At 49.0% G+C, this 16,594-nt stretch overlaps 1 protein-coding gene across 1 annotated transcript; it reads left to right on the top strand.

Annotated features, from left to right (window-relative positions):
• Positions 1–390: 390 nt before the first annotated feature.
• On the top strand, positions 391–15,388 carry Cd2 (CD2 molecule). Its single transcript, XM_051165418.1, has 5 exons — positions 391–513; positions 5,353–5,692; positions 9,214–9,453; positions 11,301–11,423; positions 15,019–15,388. The coding sequence occupies exons 1-5, from the start codon at positions 391–393 to the stop codon at positions 15,327–15,329; spliced, it is 1,137 nt and encodes a 378-aa protein (XP_051021375.1). The 3' UTR covers positions 15,330–15,388.
• The last annotated feature ends 1,206 nt before the right edge of the window (positions 15,389–16,594 follow it).

The following is a 16,594-nucleotide window of genomic DNA, read 5'->3' as shown; positions in this document are numbered from 1 at the left end:
CTCATCTGACCCTCACAAGGAGGCTCAAGGACACACACACCTCTGTCTGGAGTCACATATCTGGTGCTTGATGGGGAGGGGAGGGCAGTTTTTCCATAATCACATTATTATTCAGGTGATGACAGGCAAATTTGTCCTTCTTTCAGAGACATTTGCCCTGCAGGGGATTTCCAGGTTTGGTGATTCTAGTCTAGGAACCCATGTTTCACCCTGGAACCAGAGGTTAACAGATTCTGCTGCGTGGGAGGCAGAAGGAACAGGATGCTCCGTTGCTTTGCCTCAGGGGAGCCAGCTCTAAGTGGAGGGAAGGCCTGCCAGGAGGAGGTGGTCCATGGAGAGAGAGAGAGCACCCAAAAGCATTGCCTGGCAACAGCAGTCCCCAAACATGGGATGCAGCTGCGGCCGCCCGACAGATGGGGCCAGCCAGATATGACCAAGCTGAGCATCAACAAAAACCTGGCCACAAGCAGACAGGCAGGGCGGCTTTTCCGGCTGATAATCACAGAGGCCTTGGTGAATGCAAGTTTCTAGTAAACAATGCTACGTGCTCAGCTGCTGGTTTGGGGTTTTGCCTGAGTGGGGAAGTGTAACCAGGGCTTGGCTGCAGTGAAGACAGGAGCCCCTCTGAGGAAGCTTGGGAAACAGAACTCAGTGATGGCTCGAGGACAGGAGGAAGCAGAAAGTCTCCCGAGTTTAAGGCCTAACTTCCAGGGATTGCACACCAGAGAATGGTCTGACCTAACTGGGCAGAAACATTGCCTTGGTCAAAATGTCAACATGACCGGAACTTTATGGCCCTCCCTTGTCTCGGAGCGAAGGAGGTAGAGCCAGGTGCCTCAAGTACCACAGGAATTAAGCCGAGACCCTGAACATGTTCGTCCTCCTCCTCCTCTTCCTCCTCCTCTTCCTCCTCCTCTTCCTCCTCCTCTTCCTCCTCCTCTTCCTCCTTCTCCTCTTCCTCCTCCTCCTGCTGCTCCTCCTTCTGCTCCTCCTCTTCTTCCTCCTCCTCCTGTTCCTCCTGCTGCTCCTCCTCCTCCTGCTCCTCCTCTTCCTCCTCCTGCTGCTCTTCCTCTTCTTCCTCCTCCTGCTCCTCCTCTTCCTCCTCCTGCTGCTCTTCCTCTTCTTCCTCCTCCTGCTCCTCCTCCTCCTGTTCTTCCTCCTCCTGCTCCTCCTCCTCCTGCTCCTCCTCCTGCTCCTCCCCTTCCTCCTCCTGCTGCTCCTCCTCCTTCTGCTCCTCCTCTTCTTCCTCCTCCTGCTCCTCCTCCTGCTCCTCCTCCTCCTCCTCCATCATTTCATATTCCCTTCCTGTTAGTCTACCTCCCAGGAGTCTTAGTTCAGGCAAGAGCAAGAAGGAATGGAGACAGAGCAGGAGAGCAGCCATGCGCTGTAGGACATGTGTAAGGAGGTGGATGGAGGATGAAGCGGGTGGGCCCTGGAATCCCACACAGCCACAGGCAGAGGCTGCAGCCTTGGAGCTGTAAGAAGCGCTGGGGGCTTCAAAGCAACACACGTCCAAGAGAGAAGCATGAAAACAGCAGAACAGCAGCCACTGTCCCGCAGCACAGAGACTTCTCTCTAAGAACACCCCCATGTCTCTTTAGGAAATAAAATGAGCTTATGTGGGTTTTTTTGTCATAAAGGGCACCAAAATATGCCACCCTAAAACGTATGTCTTTGAAATGTGCATTATTTCATGCTAAATGTTGAAAACAAGCAGAGGTAAAGGAAGCTCCACAAATAGGGCACAAGGTTTCCTTTGAACGGGAAAATTAACATGTATAAAGGAAATATCTATTTGTGAAAGATGCTTCCTTTTTCTGTACTAGGAAACAGGAAGAGGAGGAATCTGAACTTTTTTTTTCTGTTCTGTTCTGTTTGTTTGTTTGTTTGTTTTTTTATTAATTTATTCAGTTTACAGACTCTGAACTCTTACGGACTCTCATGCAAATACACCTCCTGCTACTCAGCCCCGCATGCACAGTACTTGTCCTGGTCACCTCCGGCCTGGCCATCCCCATCTGAGATCCTTAACCCTCCTTTCCTTTGGAGAAACTCAGGTAGTGTGTGAGGCCAAGTTCTACCCTGTCCATTGGCTGGCTGGTTCTTCTTTGTACAGGCTGCCTCATTTATAGTTCTGTTGTTTTTATTTTATGTGTGTGTGGGATTTGCCTGCATGTCTGTCTACCATGTGCAGTACCTGTTGACGGTGGTGGATTACCTGAAACTGGAATCACAGATTGCGTCTCCACATGGGTGCTGGGACTCGAACCCAGGACCTCTGGAAGAGCAGCCAGAGCTTTTAACCACTGAGCCATCCCTCCACATTGCTGAGCCATCTCTCCTCTGAATTATATAACTAGCTCTATTTTCCCTTTCTAAATGAATAATGTATCTCTGTTAAAACGGCTGTTTCCTTATTAGTGAGTTAACTACCTTTTCAAGGGTTTGTCATTTAATTGGATCTCTCTCTTTGTGAATAATTCTTTTAAGAACCTTGACCCATTTTATAGCCGTCCATTTTTTTCTAATTTTTATAAAAAATTAATTTTAAGGGTATTAACTTTTGTCATGTATCTTGTCAGCAATTTTCCTCTTTTATTACGTAGTCTTTCAATTTTTACAAATAATTTTTTTTACATAGAAAAGTTCTACATCGTACAGAGTCAGACCTGCCCGTCCTCCTTCATGGTCCTCCACTGAAACTGGCTCATCAGTGGGAAACTACAGGGAAGTGAGAGGCAGCGACGGCAACAGGCTCAAAGCCAGGGACAGTGTATGATACCTCCTCCTATGGGTGATGGCCAGGCGGCCAGTGACGGAGAACTTAGCAGCAGACATGCCACATGCTAATTCCCTCTCAGAAAGGGATGTCTCAGGCATCCTTTATGCAAACAACGTTTTCATTATGAAAGCAATGCGATCTGGGTTGGGCAGATAGCTCAACAAGTAGAAGACCTTGCCCACTGAGCCTGGAGATCAGAGTTCAGTCCTCAGTGTGCACATGGTGGAAGCAGAGAACTGAGGTCAGGTTATTCCCTGACCTCCACATGTATGCTCATGACATACATGCATGTACAAACACATACACACACACACATACACACACACACACACACACACCTTTGGTAAATTGATATTTCCCCTCTATTTTTAGGATGCTTTTGTTAGTGACTGATATAAATCATTTATATACATTTGACTGTGGATGTAGCTCAGAGGTTGAGGGCCTGCCTAGCAATTCCAGGTTCCACCCTCAGCACCCCAAAGGGAAAACAAGACATGATGTTACCTCTTAGATACTAACATTCTTCACATATTGCAAATATCTTGTCATGACTGTTCACATTTGTCATTAGCTCTTTGTATATGCAGAGTCTAGATTTTTATGTGACAAATCTTGTCGGTCTGTACTCCTTCTGACTTGTGCAGTATATATGGGAAGATTTTCTGCACTCAAGAATAGAAATACTTTGTATCTTTTCTGTTAAGAACGATTGCAGTCGCCCCCCCCCCCTTTAGAATTAATGTCTTAACTCAACTGTAATATATTGTTGTGGATGTTAAGTATCTGAAAGGGAAAATCATGATTTTGAAGATCTTTTCTCACTGAATTCTAAAGAATCAAGCCTGGATGTTCACTGTACCCCTTGCTCATGTGACCTCGCCCAAGTGTCTTTTTAGGGGCACTAGTGCCTGCGTCACTGACCCTATCCCAGATCACACACACCCCTTTTGTTCCTTTCTCCCAGTTCTGTTTGTCCTGGTCTCTCCATGCCCTAGATGCCCTCTAAATGTTAATTGTCCTAGATATTATGAATTTGGCTCTTTGCCATTTGGATTACACATCTGTCCACAGCAGGAGACAGAAAGAGAGCTAACGGAACAGCATGGCCTCCTGAGAGCTGTAAGCTGACCCACAGTGACACACCTCCAACAAGACTACACCTCCTAATCCTTCCCAAATCCGTACACCTGAATTCTATTCCCTTATGAACATTTACCAGTGAGTCTACTTGGTCCTGTTGGGGGCAGCTCAGCTGAGTAGACAGAAGATGGGTTTGACCCTTTGTTTACAAATGAGTAACTCTGGCAACTTGTGGGGCTATTCTGGAGAGGTCAAAGTCTGGCACTTCTGGATAGCCTCTGAGCTCAGTGTACAGCATTTCCTTTCTCAGCAGGGTCCCCTCTCTCTCTGAAGGCTAGAAACTCTAAGGGTATCATATAGCCAGCAGGGAAGATTGCAGAACCGACCCTTTCCTGATAGAACCTATTTAGCAAGTACCTGGGGATTCTAGCCATCAGCAAATGACCTTTAATCTTACCTGGAAGTTTTCCCCCCATCCATAGGATAATTAAGTGCTGTGTTCCCCTTCTTATGATAGGACCCCCTGCTGCTACATGTAAATGAGTGTACTACTGCATGTAAATCAAGTATCCTAGCATCTCTAGCTCTATCGAATCAGACACATTCACCCTCAAACCAATACTGGGTTTGTCTCTCACTGGACCACCTTCCAGGGCATCTGCCCGCATCATTTGCCCTGCTTAGCATAGCAGCTTAAGCAAAGAGCTGTAAGTAACACTTCTGTATCATCACAGGCCTTTGAAAGGCTCAAGTTTCCACTGCTGTCTGATACTGGCAATTTCATTCTTCTCTCTCTCTCTCTCTCTCTCTCTTGTTTTTTGAGTCAGAGTTTCTCTGTATAGCCTTGGCTGTCCTAGACTCTCTTTGTTGACCAGGCTGGCCTCGAGAAACGCTGGGGTTGAAGGTGTGTGCCACCACACCTGGAGGCAATTTCATTCTAAAAGAGCTAAACTGTAACACTTCAAGAAAAATTCTTTCTACACCCTGGCCTTGCCCTAAGTCACTTCTGAGCCAGAAACTGGACCCTTTGACCTTGAGGTTCATCTGTTCTTGTCTGGAAGCAAGCAGGACCTGGGCCAGCCTGCTGGAAGCAGAACCCGGACACCTGCCGGACGCTGAAGGACAGCAACTGACCTCTCAGCTCCTCTTCTCTTCAGTGAGGTGAACTTGGCAGAGGAGGGCGGCATGTGCTCCGGGTCTTTGTCTGAGGGGATGAGGGGGTGTTTTCTTCCCAGCTGTGAACAGCAGGCACTAGAGGCACGTGGTTCAGGTTGCTGGGTGTGGCTTCTGCCAGTCTTACCACAGTCCCAACAGAAAGAAGAACTCAGAATCATCACTGGGGAAACAATTCTAAAGATGATACATAAAAGGCTAGCTGGCTTGCTTCTGCTTTTCAGCATTTCCAGCAAAGGTAAGCATGGGTACGAAGCTCCTCCGGAGCTCCCGAGTAAGCGAGCCTAAGAGTCAGAGAGGGAGACTCCTGGTAGTCCCAAGACCTCACAGGAACCATCTTGTTTTTCACAGCAGCAGTCTCTGGAGACAATGTGACCATCTGGGGTGCCTTGGGTCATAGTGTCAACTTGACTATCCCCAAGTTTCAAGTGACTGATAAGATTGATGAAGTCCGATGGGAAAAGGGGAAGAGCTGGGTCGCGCAGTTTAAGAAGATGGAATCGCGTGTGAAGTCAGAAGCGTTTGAGATATTAACAAACGGAGCCCTCCAAATAAAACAGCTGACACTCGATGATGGCGGCATCTATAACGTAGTAGTGTATAACACAGATGGGCGTAGTTCGTTGGAAAAATCATTCGACTTGAGGATTCAAGGTAAGTCTTCATTCCCTGAAGTTTTTCATGTTGGCACATGTTGGTACATGTAGCAAGTTGGGAGGCAGTGTTTTTTTTAACATCACCATCCAACATTGCCTGTGCGGCCCACAATGAAGACTACCGTGGGTGAGAGTGATCCTCAAGTCCGTGTGCTTCTTATTCTGTCTTTGGGTTGGCTGTGGGGCTGTGTAAGGAACCTCAGGTTAAAGGTGAGCATTGATTAGAAAGAGGACAGTTGAGCAGAGAAAAGGAGATGACATCTTTGGTGGCTGATAAAGTGAGTCTCGTGTCTGGAAAGCTAAGATCAAGCCACGGTGCTCGGAAGGACTTAGAGGGCAGGGTAAGGCAGGAGATGCTGAGCTGAAGGACCGACAGCTTTTCTTTTCATCTTCTCAACATCACCACAGTAATGATGGATGATGGCTTAGCTGGTCCTTGAACTATACGCTCACAAAGTGCGGCTTTGTCTTTGCGTGTACTGAGAGGACAGGATAGTCTAGATCAATGCGGGAAGTCTAGCTAAAAAGCCCCTATTGTAATCCAAGTGAGACCAAGCAGGATGGTAAGTGGTCTTAATCTTGGTAGCACAACAGAATATGTGGAACAGCTGTAAGGAGTTAGTGGTGAATACCCAGGCTCCTGGCATGGAGTCCGTGCACCAGTGGGATCTATAGGTTTCCAAGAGCTTTCAGTAAGCAGCAGTCATTGAGAACCACTGGTCTGAACTAATAAGTGACTGAGAGACAAGGAAGGATGCAAGCATGTCTGGGGTGGGGGTGGGAAGGAAGTCAAGAAAGTTTTGGTGAGTGAGAAGAAAGAGAAAGAAACATCGAGTGTCACAGAAGTTGAAAGTTCACGGACAAGTGGGCAGCTTGCAGTAACAAGTGAGATGAGAGAGCATGCCCTTTGCTTGCAGAGGAAGCTGAGCATGCCTGTCCAACACAGACTAGTCCTTCAGGGAGCACAGAAACATTCTGAGCTTCACACAGGAAATGTCACCAGCACAAGGTGATCCCCTCCTCATCCCACCTGTGGTGTTCTTCCTGCCCTGTCCTCAGCACCTGGGCCTACTGTCAGCTCCTCTACGCACAACCCTTTCCAGACCCTAGTCCTGTAACTTTGACTGGAGAGAATGTTCCAGAAGTGGGGTGGAAATGAGAATGGGCACTGAGAAAGGCCAGAGTCGTGGCCGTAGACAGTGAGGCTCTAGGGTCCCATTGTGATACCAAGCCGGATTGAGCCCTGTATAGGAGGAATTCTGTGCATGCACTCCCACACCATCACCTTTATTTTGGGATAATGACAGTGACTGGGGCAGAAATCAGAAGCTTGTTAACCTGGTTTGGTTTAGCAGTCCTGACAACTTACCATTACAAGCTCTACCCATCTGTAAGGGAACAGGGCCTTGTCAGAAGTGACTTGGCCATGTTCTCACAGTTTGGCAGGAACAAAGTCAGGATCCCAGCCTAGGGCTTCCTTGGCAAGGATTACAACGTTCCCTCCCAAGCGAGCTCATTGCTGTATAATTCACGTACAGCACAGTTTGCCCTCTTACCATGCACAGCTCAACAGCGTTCTGCATAGTCACAGAGTTACGTGGTTATCACCAGGGGCAACATTTTTTTTTTTTTACCCCCTTGAAGGAAACACATACCCCATAGATTAAAAACTGTGGCTTCACTATTGTATGCAAATGCCGGCGTCACGTGGTGTCTTGACTCAACTTGTGGTCCTGTCACTGTTATACATTACACAGCTTTGGAAAATGGTTCTCCGCACCCTAACCTGATTACTCAGCGCAGATCATGTATCACCTACTTAATGAGTTTGAGATTAGAAGAGGTTAGGATTGGGGGGCTCTTTGAAGATTTTAAAATATTTGAATACATATATGTATATATATATATGTGTATATGTGCTTATATGTATATATGTGTGTGTGTGTGTATATATATCTTGGAGAGGGTACCCAAATGTAAACAGGACATGCACATTCATTTGTATTTATATATATTTCATATCCACTCTTGAAGGTAATTTGATACAATATTTTAAGTAGTATTATATAGGAAACAAGGTCTCATGCTGAATTGTGGCTCAAAAAGTTCTGAATTTTAGAACATTTCAGAATTTTTTCTATTGGGGTGCTCACGAAGCCTGGACTATGCAGCGAGGGATGCCGTGAGTCATGTGAAGATGCGCTGGGATCCTGAGACCCCACACACATCTCCTCAGTTTTTGAGCGCCTAGATCCTCTTCCCTTATGAGGCAGCTGGCTGAGGAATTGTCACGATACAATTTCAGAGTTAAAGACTGGAAGCGGGTTATAAAGTCATGTGATCCAGGCGCTGGGGACATAGTTCAGGGGTAGAGCTCCTGCCTAAATGCCTGAGGCTCTAGATTCAGCCCTCAGCACAGTTCCCTGCCCCCAGGTACATGATCCAATTTTAATTAGAAAATATTATATTATGCATTTATGCATAGAAAATATCTGCTAAAGATACACATCAAAAATGTTAATAACCCCGAGTGGCAGAATTGCAGGTGATCTCCAACTGTCTTTAGAGCCTTTTTAAATTTGATCAGTATTTCTTGAGATGATTGGATGCTACTAGGAAGAAGGTTTTTCATTCCAGAAAGTCTCTGCCAGGCAACCCCGAGACTACACACTGCTCTGTTGGATGCAGATGATTTATCATTTCTTTATTCTGAGATGCACAGACTCTCAGGATGGGAAGGAAACTTGCATTTCTGCGTGCTTGAATGCTGGGGCCAAAATGGAGTTAGACTGGGGAGGCCCGTGGGGAAGACGCTGTGGTCTGAAAACTGAAGAGAGGGGAAACGGGAAAAATTCACTTGTGCCTTGTTAACAAATGGAGACCACCGAGGAGCTGAGAGTACTATATAAGCGTCAGGCACAATGTCTTATTTTCACTCATATCCTGTGTCTATGAACTTTACCAGAACTAATTTTGTTCAAGACGTTATATGTCAATTCAGTAAAGTTATTTTCAGAAGACTTTCAATGTAATGTAGCCTAGTTGGTAGAATGCAGAGAAACCTGGGTTTGACTCTCAGCACCACATAAAACCTGGCACGCCTGGCAAGCGTCTCTAACCCCAGCACTTGGGAGGTGGAGGTAGGAGAAGGATCAGAAGTTGAGGGGTAACCTCAGCTACAGAGTGCATTTGAGACCAGCCTGAGCTCTGCTGAGATGCCATCTCCAAAACAACAACAACAAAAGCCCCCACCAAAACAAAACGCCTACAACATTTGAACTTCGGTGGTTCCAAACCAATCAAATATTAATAGGCATCTTTTATTAAGATTGAAAGCATCAGTCACTCTACATGGGAGCATCATAGTCCCATAACCCCAGCTCTCCGGAGGCAGAGGCAGAAGGAAGAAGACTTCTAAGCCAGGCTGGTCTACAGAGTGAGATCCTGTCTTTCTTTTCTTTTCTTTTTCTTGTTTATGAGTCCAAAAATAACCTGATAGAAATTGGATCTTTCTTTTAGAGAAGGTCTCAAAGCCAATGATCTACTGGGACTGCGTCAATAGAACCCTGATATGTAACGTCTCAAAGGGAACAGACCTTAACCTAAAGCTGGAGCGAGGAGGGAAAATTCTCATCAAACTCCCTGAGAAAGCCATAAGTCACAAGTGGACCAAGTGGACCAGCCTGAACCTACCATTCACGTGCCAGGCGGAAAACATGATCAGCAAGGAATTGGTGACAGAAACCGTCAGCTGTTCAGGTGTGGAGGGGACCCCCAGACTCTAACCCTGCATAACAGAGGCACAAGGGGTGGAACTGCCCTTGACACCAGACTTTGTCAGTGAACCAACACAAAGCAGCCCCATATGTTGATCCTAAACACTATTGATCGTTTATTTGAAATTCAAATTTACCTGGCTGTCTTGTATTTTACCTGGCAGCCTCGTGCTTCATATTTACGGTAACTAGAGTCCCTCCAGAGTAAAAATATGTGTTTATTAAGGAGAGAGGGCCTTGGAAGGAGAGAGTACAAGGTCTGGGAGCCGGGGATCACGCAGGTTCCTTAATCAGCGATTCAGAGCAGAAGTTGGGGCTGGCTCAGAGAATGGCCATCAAAGAAAAAGACCCCAAAGACCCCAGAGGGGATGGGAGTATTCCTCCCATCCTAAAGGCCAAGGCAGGCAGGAGCCTAACTGTAGGCTCTGATAAAGTGAGTGGGAATTAAACTCTGAGGAGGAGGAGGTGGCAGGCTGGCCCTGGAGTAGTGCTCCCTCGCACACATAGGCGCAGTGTCGCTGGGTAGCTGGGAGGGTAGCTGGAATGAGGCTCCGTAAGGCCCTATGACAAAACTACAGCTACTGGATGTCCCCACCAGGAACACCTAGGTACCCAGGGCACTTATACTGGATACACTTGAGACCAGCTTGTGGAAGGCGTGCCTGCCTCGCAAGGGCGTCTGGGGAAGGCTGGAGGTCCTGCCTAAAAACTCATAGGGAGGACCTGCTAGAGAGTCACCTTGGGCATGGTGCCTTGTCCACCTTGCTCACACCTGGGAACTGACAGTGACAGCCAGCCCAGGAGGCCCTTGGCAAGCCAACAGGGCCTTGAAGGTCCCTGAATCCATTCTTGAAACAGCTTCAGGGGTGGTTGAGGGATGCCCCTACGTAAGCAGTGTGCCCAGAGAGGGTCTCAGATGACACGCAAGGATGGGGTGAGGGGAAGACTGAGAGAAAGGAGGTGTATTGCACTGACAACATGGCTTGAAGCTCTGCCCTGCTTGCTGGAGGCCATCCCTGGTCTCTGGTCTATGAGGTTGGGCTCAGCTCCCATTCGCTCTCCTGGAAGTCCTCTGACCCTCTTCTCTGACTGCTCCCTCTAACTGCTATTGTCTCCCAAAGGGCACAGTGTTTATCCCCAGCACCTTGGAAACAGCTCTCAGAAACACCAGTGCAGAGAGCAGAGCAAGAGCAACAGCTCATATCTGGGCGTTGTTTTACAGTTTACAAAAGCACTTTTCCATCCATTATCTGATCTGACTTCTGACAGTTACTCTGTGATGTAAGTTGCACTGTTTCCAATTTACAAAGAAGGAAACAGACTCAGAGAGGTGGAGCATCTTACCAAAGGTCACACAGCTCTTACCTGGAAGAGCTAAACTAAGCCCTTAACAACCTTGTCGCTTAACACCCGTGCCACTGTTTTCTCCTGTTATTTTTCACGGTTCTGGCCGGTGAGGGAATCGGAACCACCTATGCCACTGCTAACCACTGAGTTTCTAGGCTGCTTCCTGTGCCCAGGAGGAGTCTGGGAGGGAGAACAGCTGATCACCGAGGTTGGGGCATGCTTGACTTGGGAAAAGGTTCCAGGAGGCAACTCGCCCTCCCTTTCTAGAACTTGGATGCGCCTCTCTTCAGTGGGGGGATGGGGTGAGGTGGACAGGCCCATTTCCTTAGCCCTTGCAGAGTAGTTTAGTTCTCCAGGCCCCGGAAGTTCAAGCTCAGCGAGGTGGAAAACCCCATGGAACTCTTTCATCTGTTTGATGTAGGAGGCCGGGGTTGGGCCACTCCTCCCGAGACCCTCTGCCTCAGCCATCTTTTCTTCTGGCAGGGAAAACTCCGTCCTTCTATTTCACGGTGGGAGCCTGCGCAGGGGGCCTTCTCTTGGTGGCTCTCGGCGCTCTGCTTATCTTCTGTATCTGCAAGAGGAAGAAACAGAATAGGAGGAGAAGAGGTAAGCAGCCCCCACGTCTTTATCACCGTAGGCCGCATCAGAATCCCCATGGGAGCCGGGCGCACGCCTTTAATCCCAGTACTCGGAGGCAGAGGCAGGCAGATCCCTGTGAGTTCGAGGCCAGCCTGGACTACAAAGCCAGTCTAGGACAGCCAAGACTACCCAGAGAAACCCTGTCTCAAAACAAAAACAAAAACAAAAACCAACCGACCAACCAACCAAACAAACAAACAGAATCCCCACGGGAACATCTTCCCTGGAGTCTGCGAAGGGAAGAAAGAGAAGGTGAGAGTCAGAGCGGCAGGGTTGGAACCAGAGGCTCTAGGTGGCTCTCTTGCGTGCTCAGGTTGATGGCTGAAGGACCACTCTCAGGGATAACAACCAAGGACCTTGGGAAGCTGCAGACAGGCTGTAAACCTCCCCCAGAATCCACCACGGGGAAGCTGCCTTGGTGAAAGGCTAGCGTGGTGATCCCTGGACGGTCCGTACACTTCTATAACAGTAGAAAGATTCACACCCTAATCGTGTGTCTATGAATAAATGTCTTGGCCTCAGATGGCTCAAAGGTGTGTGCAGGGCCAAGACCCTAGGAATACAGATAAAACTATCTCTGGCCAGGAGGCCCTCTAGGGCTGGGTCGGTGTACAGTACTAGCTCAGTATGTATGAAGCTCTGAATGTGATTCCCAATGCTGCAAGGAAATAAAAAGCCAAAAAAGGGGATGATGGTCCTTTCTTTCCTGATTGGCTGCTCAGGAGGGGGATGCTTACAGGCTGGGAGTATGGTTTCCTTAACGCGGACTGGCCCTGCAGCCTAAAAAAGTAGGAACTGGTTACCCTGATTCTAAGCAGGGAGTTGACCACCCAAGGGTCAATATGTGAGGGACCATGTCCAGGTGTCACTGCAGATGCTGGGGTAAGGGCAGGCAGGCTTTGGATGGACATGTCCCCGGGGTCTCGGAAGTCTCAGACTCACACAGGGCTGGGTTCCCTCTCTGCATGTTTCTACCTAGAATAGGCCTAGTGGTGTTCAAAATACTGCCTCCCACAGCGTCACAGTGAGTGTCACAGTTCCAGAGCGATGGCCCCTGGGTCTGTGCCCTCTAGGTTTGGCTTCCGTCTTCACACCTCATTTCTCAGTGTTGCTGTAGTCTTCCCTTCAGGCCAACACCCTCATCTGTCATCTCACGCGACACTTCCCCAGCCTGGGGCCGGGTACATACATACATTCATGTCTTTCCACCCAGTACAGTTTGGTGGCTCGCAGAGCCCTGGACGTCAGTTCTCTTACCTCTGTGCCCTGCTCACACTGTCTCCACCCCTCCCTACAAGGCCCATTCTCTCACTGCCCAAGGGTTAGACACATTCCTCCAAGGCAGACCTCAAGTGTCACCCAAGACAAGGCAGCCTCTGCCACCACCAGAGCAATGTGACAATAGTTCACATGAATAAAGTACCTTGTTCCAGGAGCTAAGTTCAGTGTTTTTGATGTACCAAGGTGTCCCTCTCTGTGACCAAAAAGGTAGACATTTGCACAGATGAAGAAGCACATTTGCTCACCACCTCAGACCCACAGACCGTGGGGCTGGCACATGACTAGGATTTTAAGGCAGTCTCATCTTGTTCTTACACAACCCTTGTTTAAATCTGACACCCATGGGTCTGGTTTTCCTCACCCTCACTTATGACCTGAGCTGAGTCATCAGGACACAGTCTTAAAAGAAAGAAGAAAAGCATGGAAAGCCCTGGAGCAGATGTTTAGGTGGGGGTGAACCCTATACTGAGGCCGTACGGTCCTGTTCCTAATAGGTGGGTGACATAGATAGATGGTACCAAATGTGTAGCTTCCAAAGAGCCAGCTTGGTGCCCAACTCAGTGTGAGGGCTCAGCATCTCAGCCCTCTCACACCTCTCACCCTCCCACTTCTCATGTGGTTCTTTGCATCATCTGGTGGTCCCTCCACCTTGGTGGAGGCTCTGTCACTTACTGAGGACAGTGTTGGTGGCTGAGGCATTAGGCAGCTTAGCAATGGGCCTAACAGAGAGAGAGAGCATGCAGAGAAGTCACAGGAAGAACAAAATGCCGCCAAGCAGAAGAGCCAGCAGAGAGCCACTGGAGCTTGCCACCGTGGATGAAGGGCCACCTCTGGGTCTATGTGTGGGACCCAGGATCGGAGTCAAAGTCTCACCTACAGCCTCCTAAACATGACCACTTTGGAGTGTCTTTTTATGTTTGTGCTCAGAGGCTGCGGCTCATGCCGATGTCAAAACCACGTTGTTTGACTTTGATCCTTGGCACTCACAGCATGTTTACAGTAGCCAGTGTGTCACCTTGGGTCAATACGGGTACCACAGGTAATGCCGAGACATGTTCCTCAAGTCATATGTCTCCATTTACCCCTGAGGAGAGGCTCCCCCGGCCTCCTTGAGGGTGGCCATGGGCACAGGGACTGGAGCTAAGAATGTAGCCTAAAAGAGCCCAGCGGTGCCCTCCAGGCCTTTGGCAGCTGAATGATCCGACAGATTTCCTGTGTGGTTTAGAAACAGTGTAAGAAGTTCTATGCAGTCTCAGGTTTGTCTTCCTGGACAGGTGCCACACAAAATAGAAACTCCCCAAAAGGAGCCATCTTTCTCCCTAAAGCCCAAGAGGGATGGGCCTTTCTTGCTTATGAATTTCAGAGGAGCTAGTCCATTTCTGAGGGCTAGCATGCCCCTTGGAGGGTCCTCCAGTTTCCTTTCGGAATGTGGCTTGTATGACAATCAAACTGAGCAAAAGGCAGACGGACTCTAGAAATCCCAAGCAAGAACTATAGCCACTTATGTCCTCCATGGCCACTCAGCTCTGGGGTACACTGGGCTCCAACCATGGGGCTTGTTGCTTAGCAATCCTGCTCACGATCTGTGGGCAACATCCAGCTAGAACTCCCAGATCGAGTACTCACTCTACACATTGGAGCCTTAGGAACAAAGCTCTCCATCTGGGTGTCTTCTTCCATCATAGTTTTGGGTCCTAAAGAGGTTTGTGGTCCCACTCTATCTGTGGCCAGCATTTCTCTCTCCTCCCAAACACCCAGAACTTGCAGAGGGTGGGAGTAACTTCCTTTTCCTCCTCATATCTCCTGAAGCAGCTGGTTTGATGCTTATCACATGTTCACGTGTTCAGTGTTTGCACTGTGGGGCCGGGGAGGCATCTCGTTCAGTGAAGTGCTTATTTTGCAGGCATGAGGACAGAAGTCGAATCCTCAGAGCCCGCATGAAAAAGGCAAGGTGGTGCTTGTAATCCCAGAGCAGAGGCAGGTGGAACCCTGGGAGCTCTCTGGCTAGCCAGCCTAGCCTCCTTGATAAGTTTCAGGCTTGGGGTGTGGAGGGAAGAGAGGGGGTGCAGGGGAGCAGGTTCTCAAAAAGAAGAAAGGTTGACAGTGCCTGAGGAATGGTATTAGAGGTAATCCCTTGGCACACACATGCATGCTTACCTTAATACACATGTATATACATACACACGCGCACACACACATGCACACGCACGCACATTTGCACACCTGTGTTACGTTGTCCAGTATTGCCAGAACAAGCTCTCATGAGGTCTTGCCGTTGCAGATGAGGAGCTGGAGATAAAAGCCCCCAGAGTAAGCACCGTGGAAAGGGGCCCGAAGCCACATGCCACCCCAGCGGCTGCATCTCAGCATCCAGCAGTTTCCCAAGCACCTCCTCCACCTGGCCATAATCTCCAGACACCCGGTCATCGTCCCTTGCCTCCGAGCCATCGCCCCCGGGAGCACCAGCAGAGGAGGAGACCTCCTCCGTCAGGCACACAGATTCACCAACAGAAAGGCCCTCCCTTGCCCAGACCTCGAGTTCAGCCAAAACCTCCCCGTGAGGGTGGGGAAGATGCTACACCCACCCCCTAATTAAAAGGGCAGAAGTTGTCATTCCCAATAAAGAGCCGTGTGTATTTCTCTTCTCCCAATGCACATGCTCACTTTTCCATTGAGTGTTTTATACAAGCAGGACCCAAATGCCTCCTCAGGCTTGCAGGGCACAGTCAAAGTGGTACCGTCTCACTCAGCCATGTAGCCAGGCAGCCACGTGGTCTAGCCTCTGGGATCTGTGACCTCTTCTTAGATCTGTCACATTAGAAACAGAGCCCTTTCCTCTCAGGCCCTGTGCCCGTGTGAGCTACCACACGGCCACCGGCACATGTCCGGCAGGCAGCCTACCTGGACAGAGGCTCTTGAGCTCCTCGGGTGCCCCGATGGACACTGGCCGGTTCCCTTGAGCAGGGATAAAATAAAGAAATTTGATTTGCAACAGTGCCTGCTTGTTTTAGAAAAAAAGATCAGGGTCTGGGAGTGGAAGCCACAGGATGGGAAACAGGTTGGGCTGGGGTGGCAGTCACATCAAATCTGGTCCACTCGGGTCACTGGAGGCACATGAATGCCCACCTGAGTGACTAGAACTGACATCTATGTGTCAGCTGCGGGGGGGGGGGGGGGGCAGGCAGTATCCCTTGTACACAGAAGCCTCTATGCGCACACTCAATGACAGGTGCCCATGGAGTCTCACTTCCTTGACCATTCAAATGGTATCAAGATGGTCTGTGGCCTTATCAGTGAAAAGAAGGGGCTCGACAGACACTGGCAACACCAGGAGCCAATCAGGCAACATGCCTAAGGGCAAGCTAACAGGCCCCTGGGCCCATTCCTAAGTGCTGCAGGCGACCCTTGTGAGCAAGGCAGAGCAGTCCTCCCTCACTAGCTGTTAGGGCAGATGCACCTTTGGAGAAGTGGGGGTGGAGAGGAGTGTTCAGTTAAAACTGGGAACCGCTCTGCCAGAGGCACCTGCTTTGCAGCACAGGTGGCATGCTTGTGGCCCAGTCTGCCCCCTTCTCCTTGTCTTCTTAGGCTTGGTAAGCCTGGGTAAGCTCTGGCAGGAAGCTCTGAGGGTAAACCACAAAGACTGAGTATACTAAGGACTTCCTGTGAGGGCTTGGCTGAGTTTTCCTTTCAATCTGGGTGTCTATTGTTTAGAACCCAGTAAATGACCAAGGAAAGACAACGCAAGTCCCATGGTTTCCCCCACCCCCTCCGTTTTTTTTTTTTTTTTGTTTGTTTGTTTTTTGTTTTTTGTTTTTTGAGACGGGGCGTGGGGGTCTCTGTGTATCTTGGCTATCCTA

The sequence above is a fragment of the Acomys russatus genome, chromosome 23, assembly GCF_903995435.1.
Source record: "Acomys russatus chromosome 23, mAcoRus1.1, whole genome shotgun sequence".
Lineage (NCBI taxonomy): Eukaryota > Metazoa > Chordata > Mammalia > Rodentia > Muridae > Acomys > Acomys russatus.
Note: the sequence above shows the minus strand (reverse complement) of the source record. Positions and strands in the feature narration are given on the sequence as shown.

Coding starts and splice junctions, on each gene's coding strand:
- Cd2 (XM_051165418.1), top strand. CDS start 391: ATGCAGCTGCGGCCGCCCGACAGATGGGGCCAGCCAGATATGACCAAG. Junction 5,693..9,213: donor ATTCGACTTGAGGATTCAAG/GTAAGTCTTCAT, acceptor TCTTTCTTTTAG/AGAAGGTCTCAAAGCCAATG. Junction 9,454..11,300: donor AGAAACCGTCAGCTGTTCAG/GTGTGGAGGGGA, acceptor TTCTTCTGGCAG/GGAAAACTCCGTCCTTCTAT.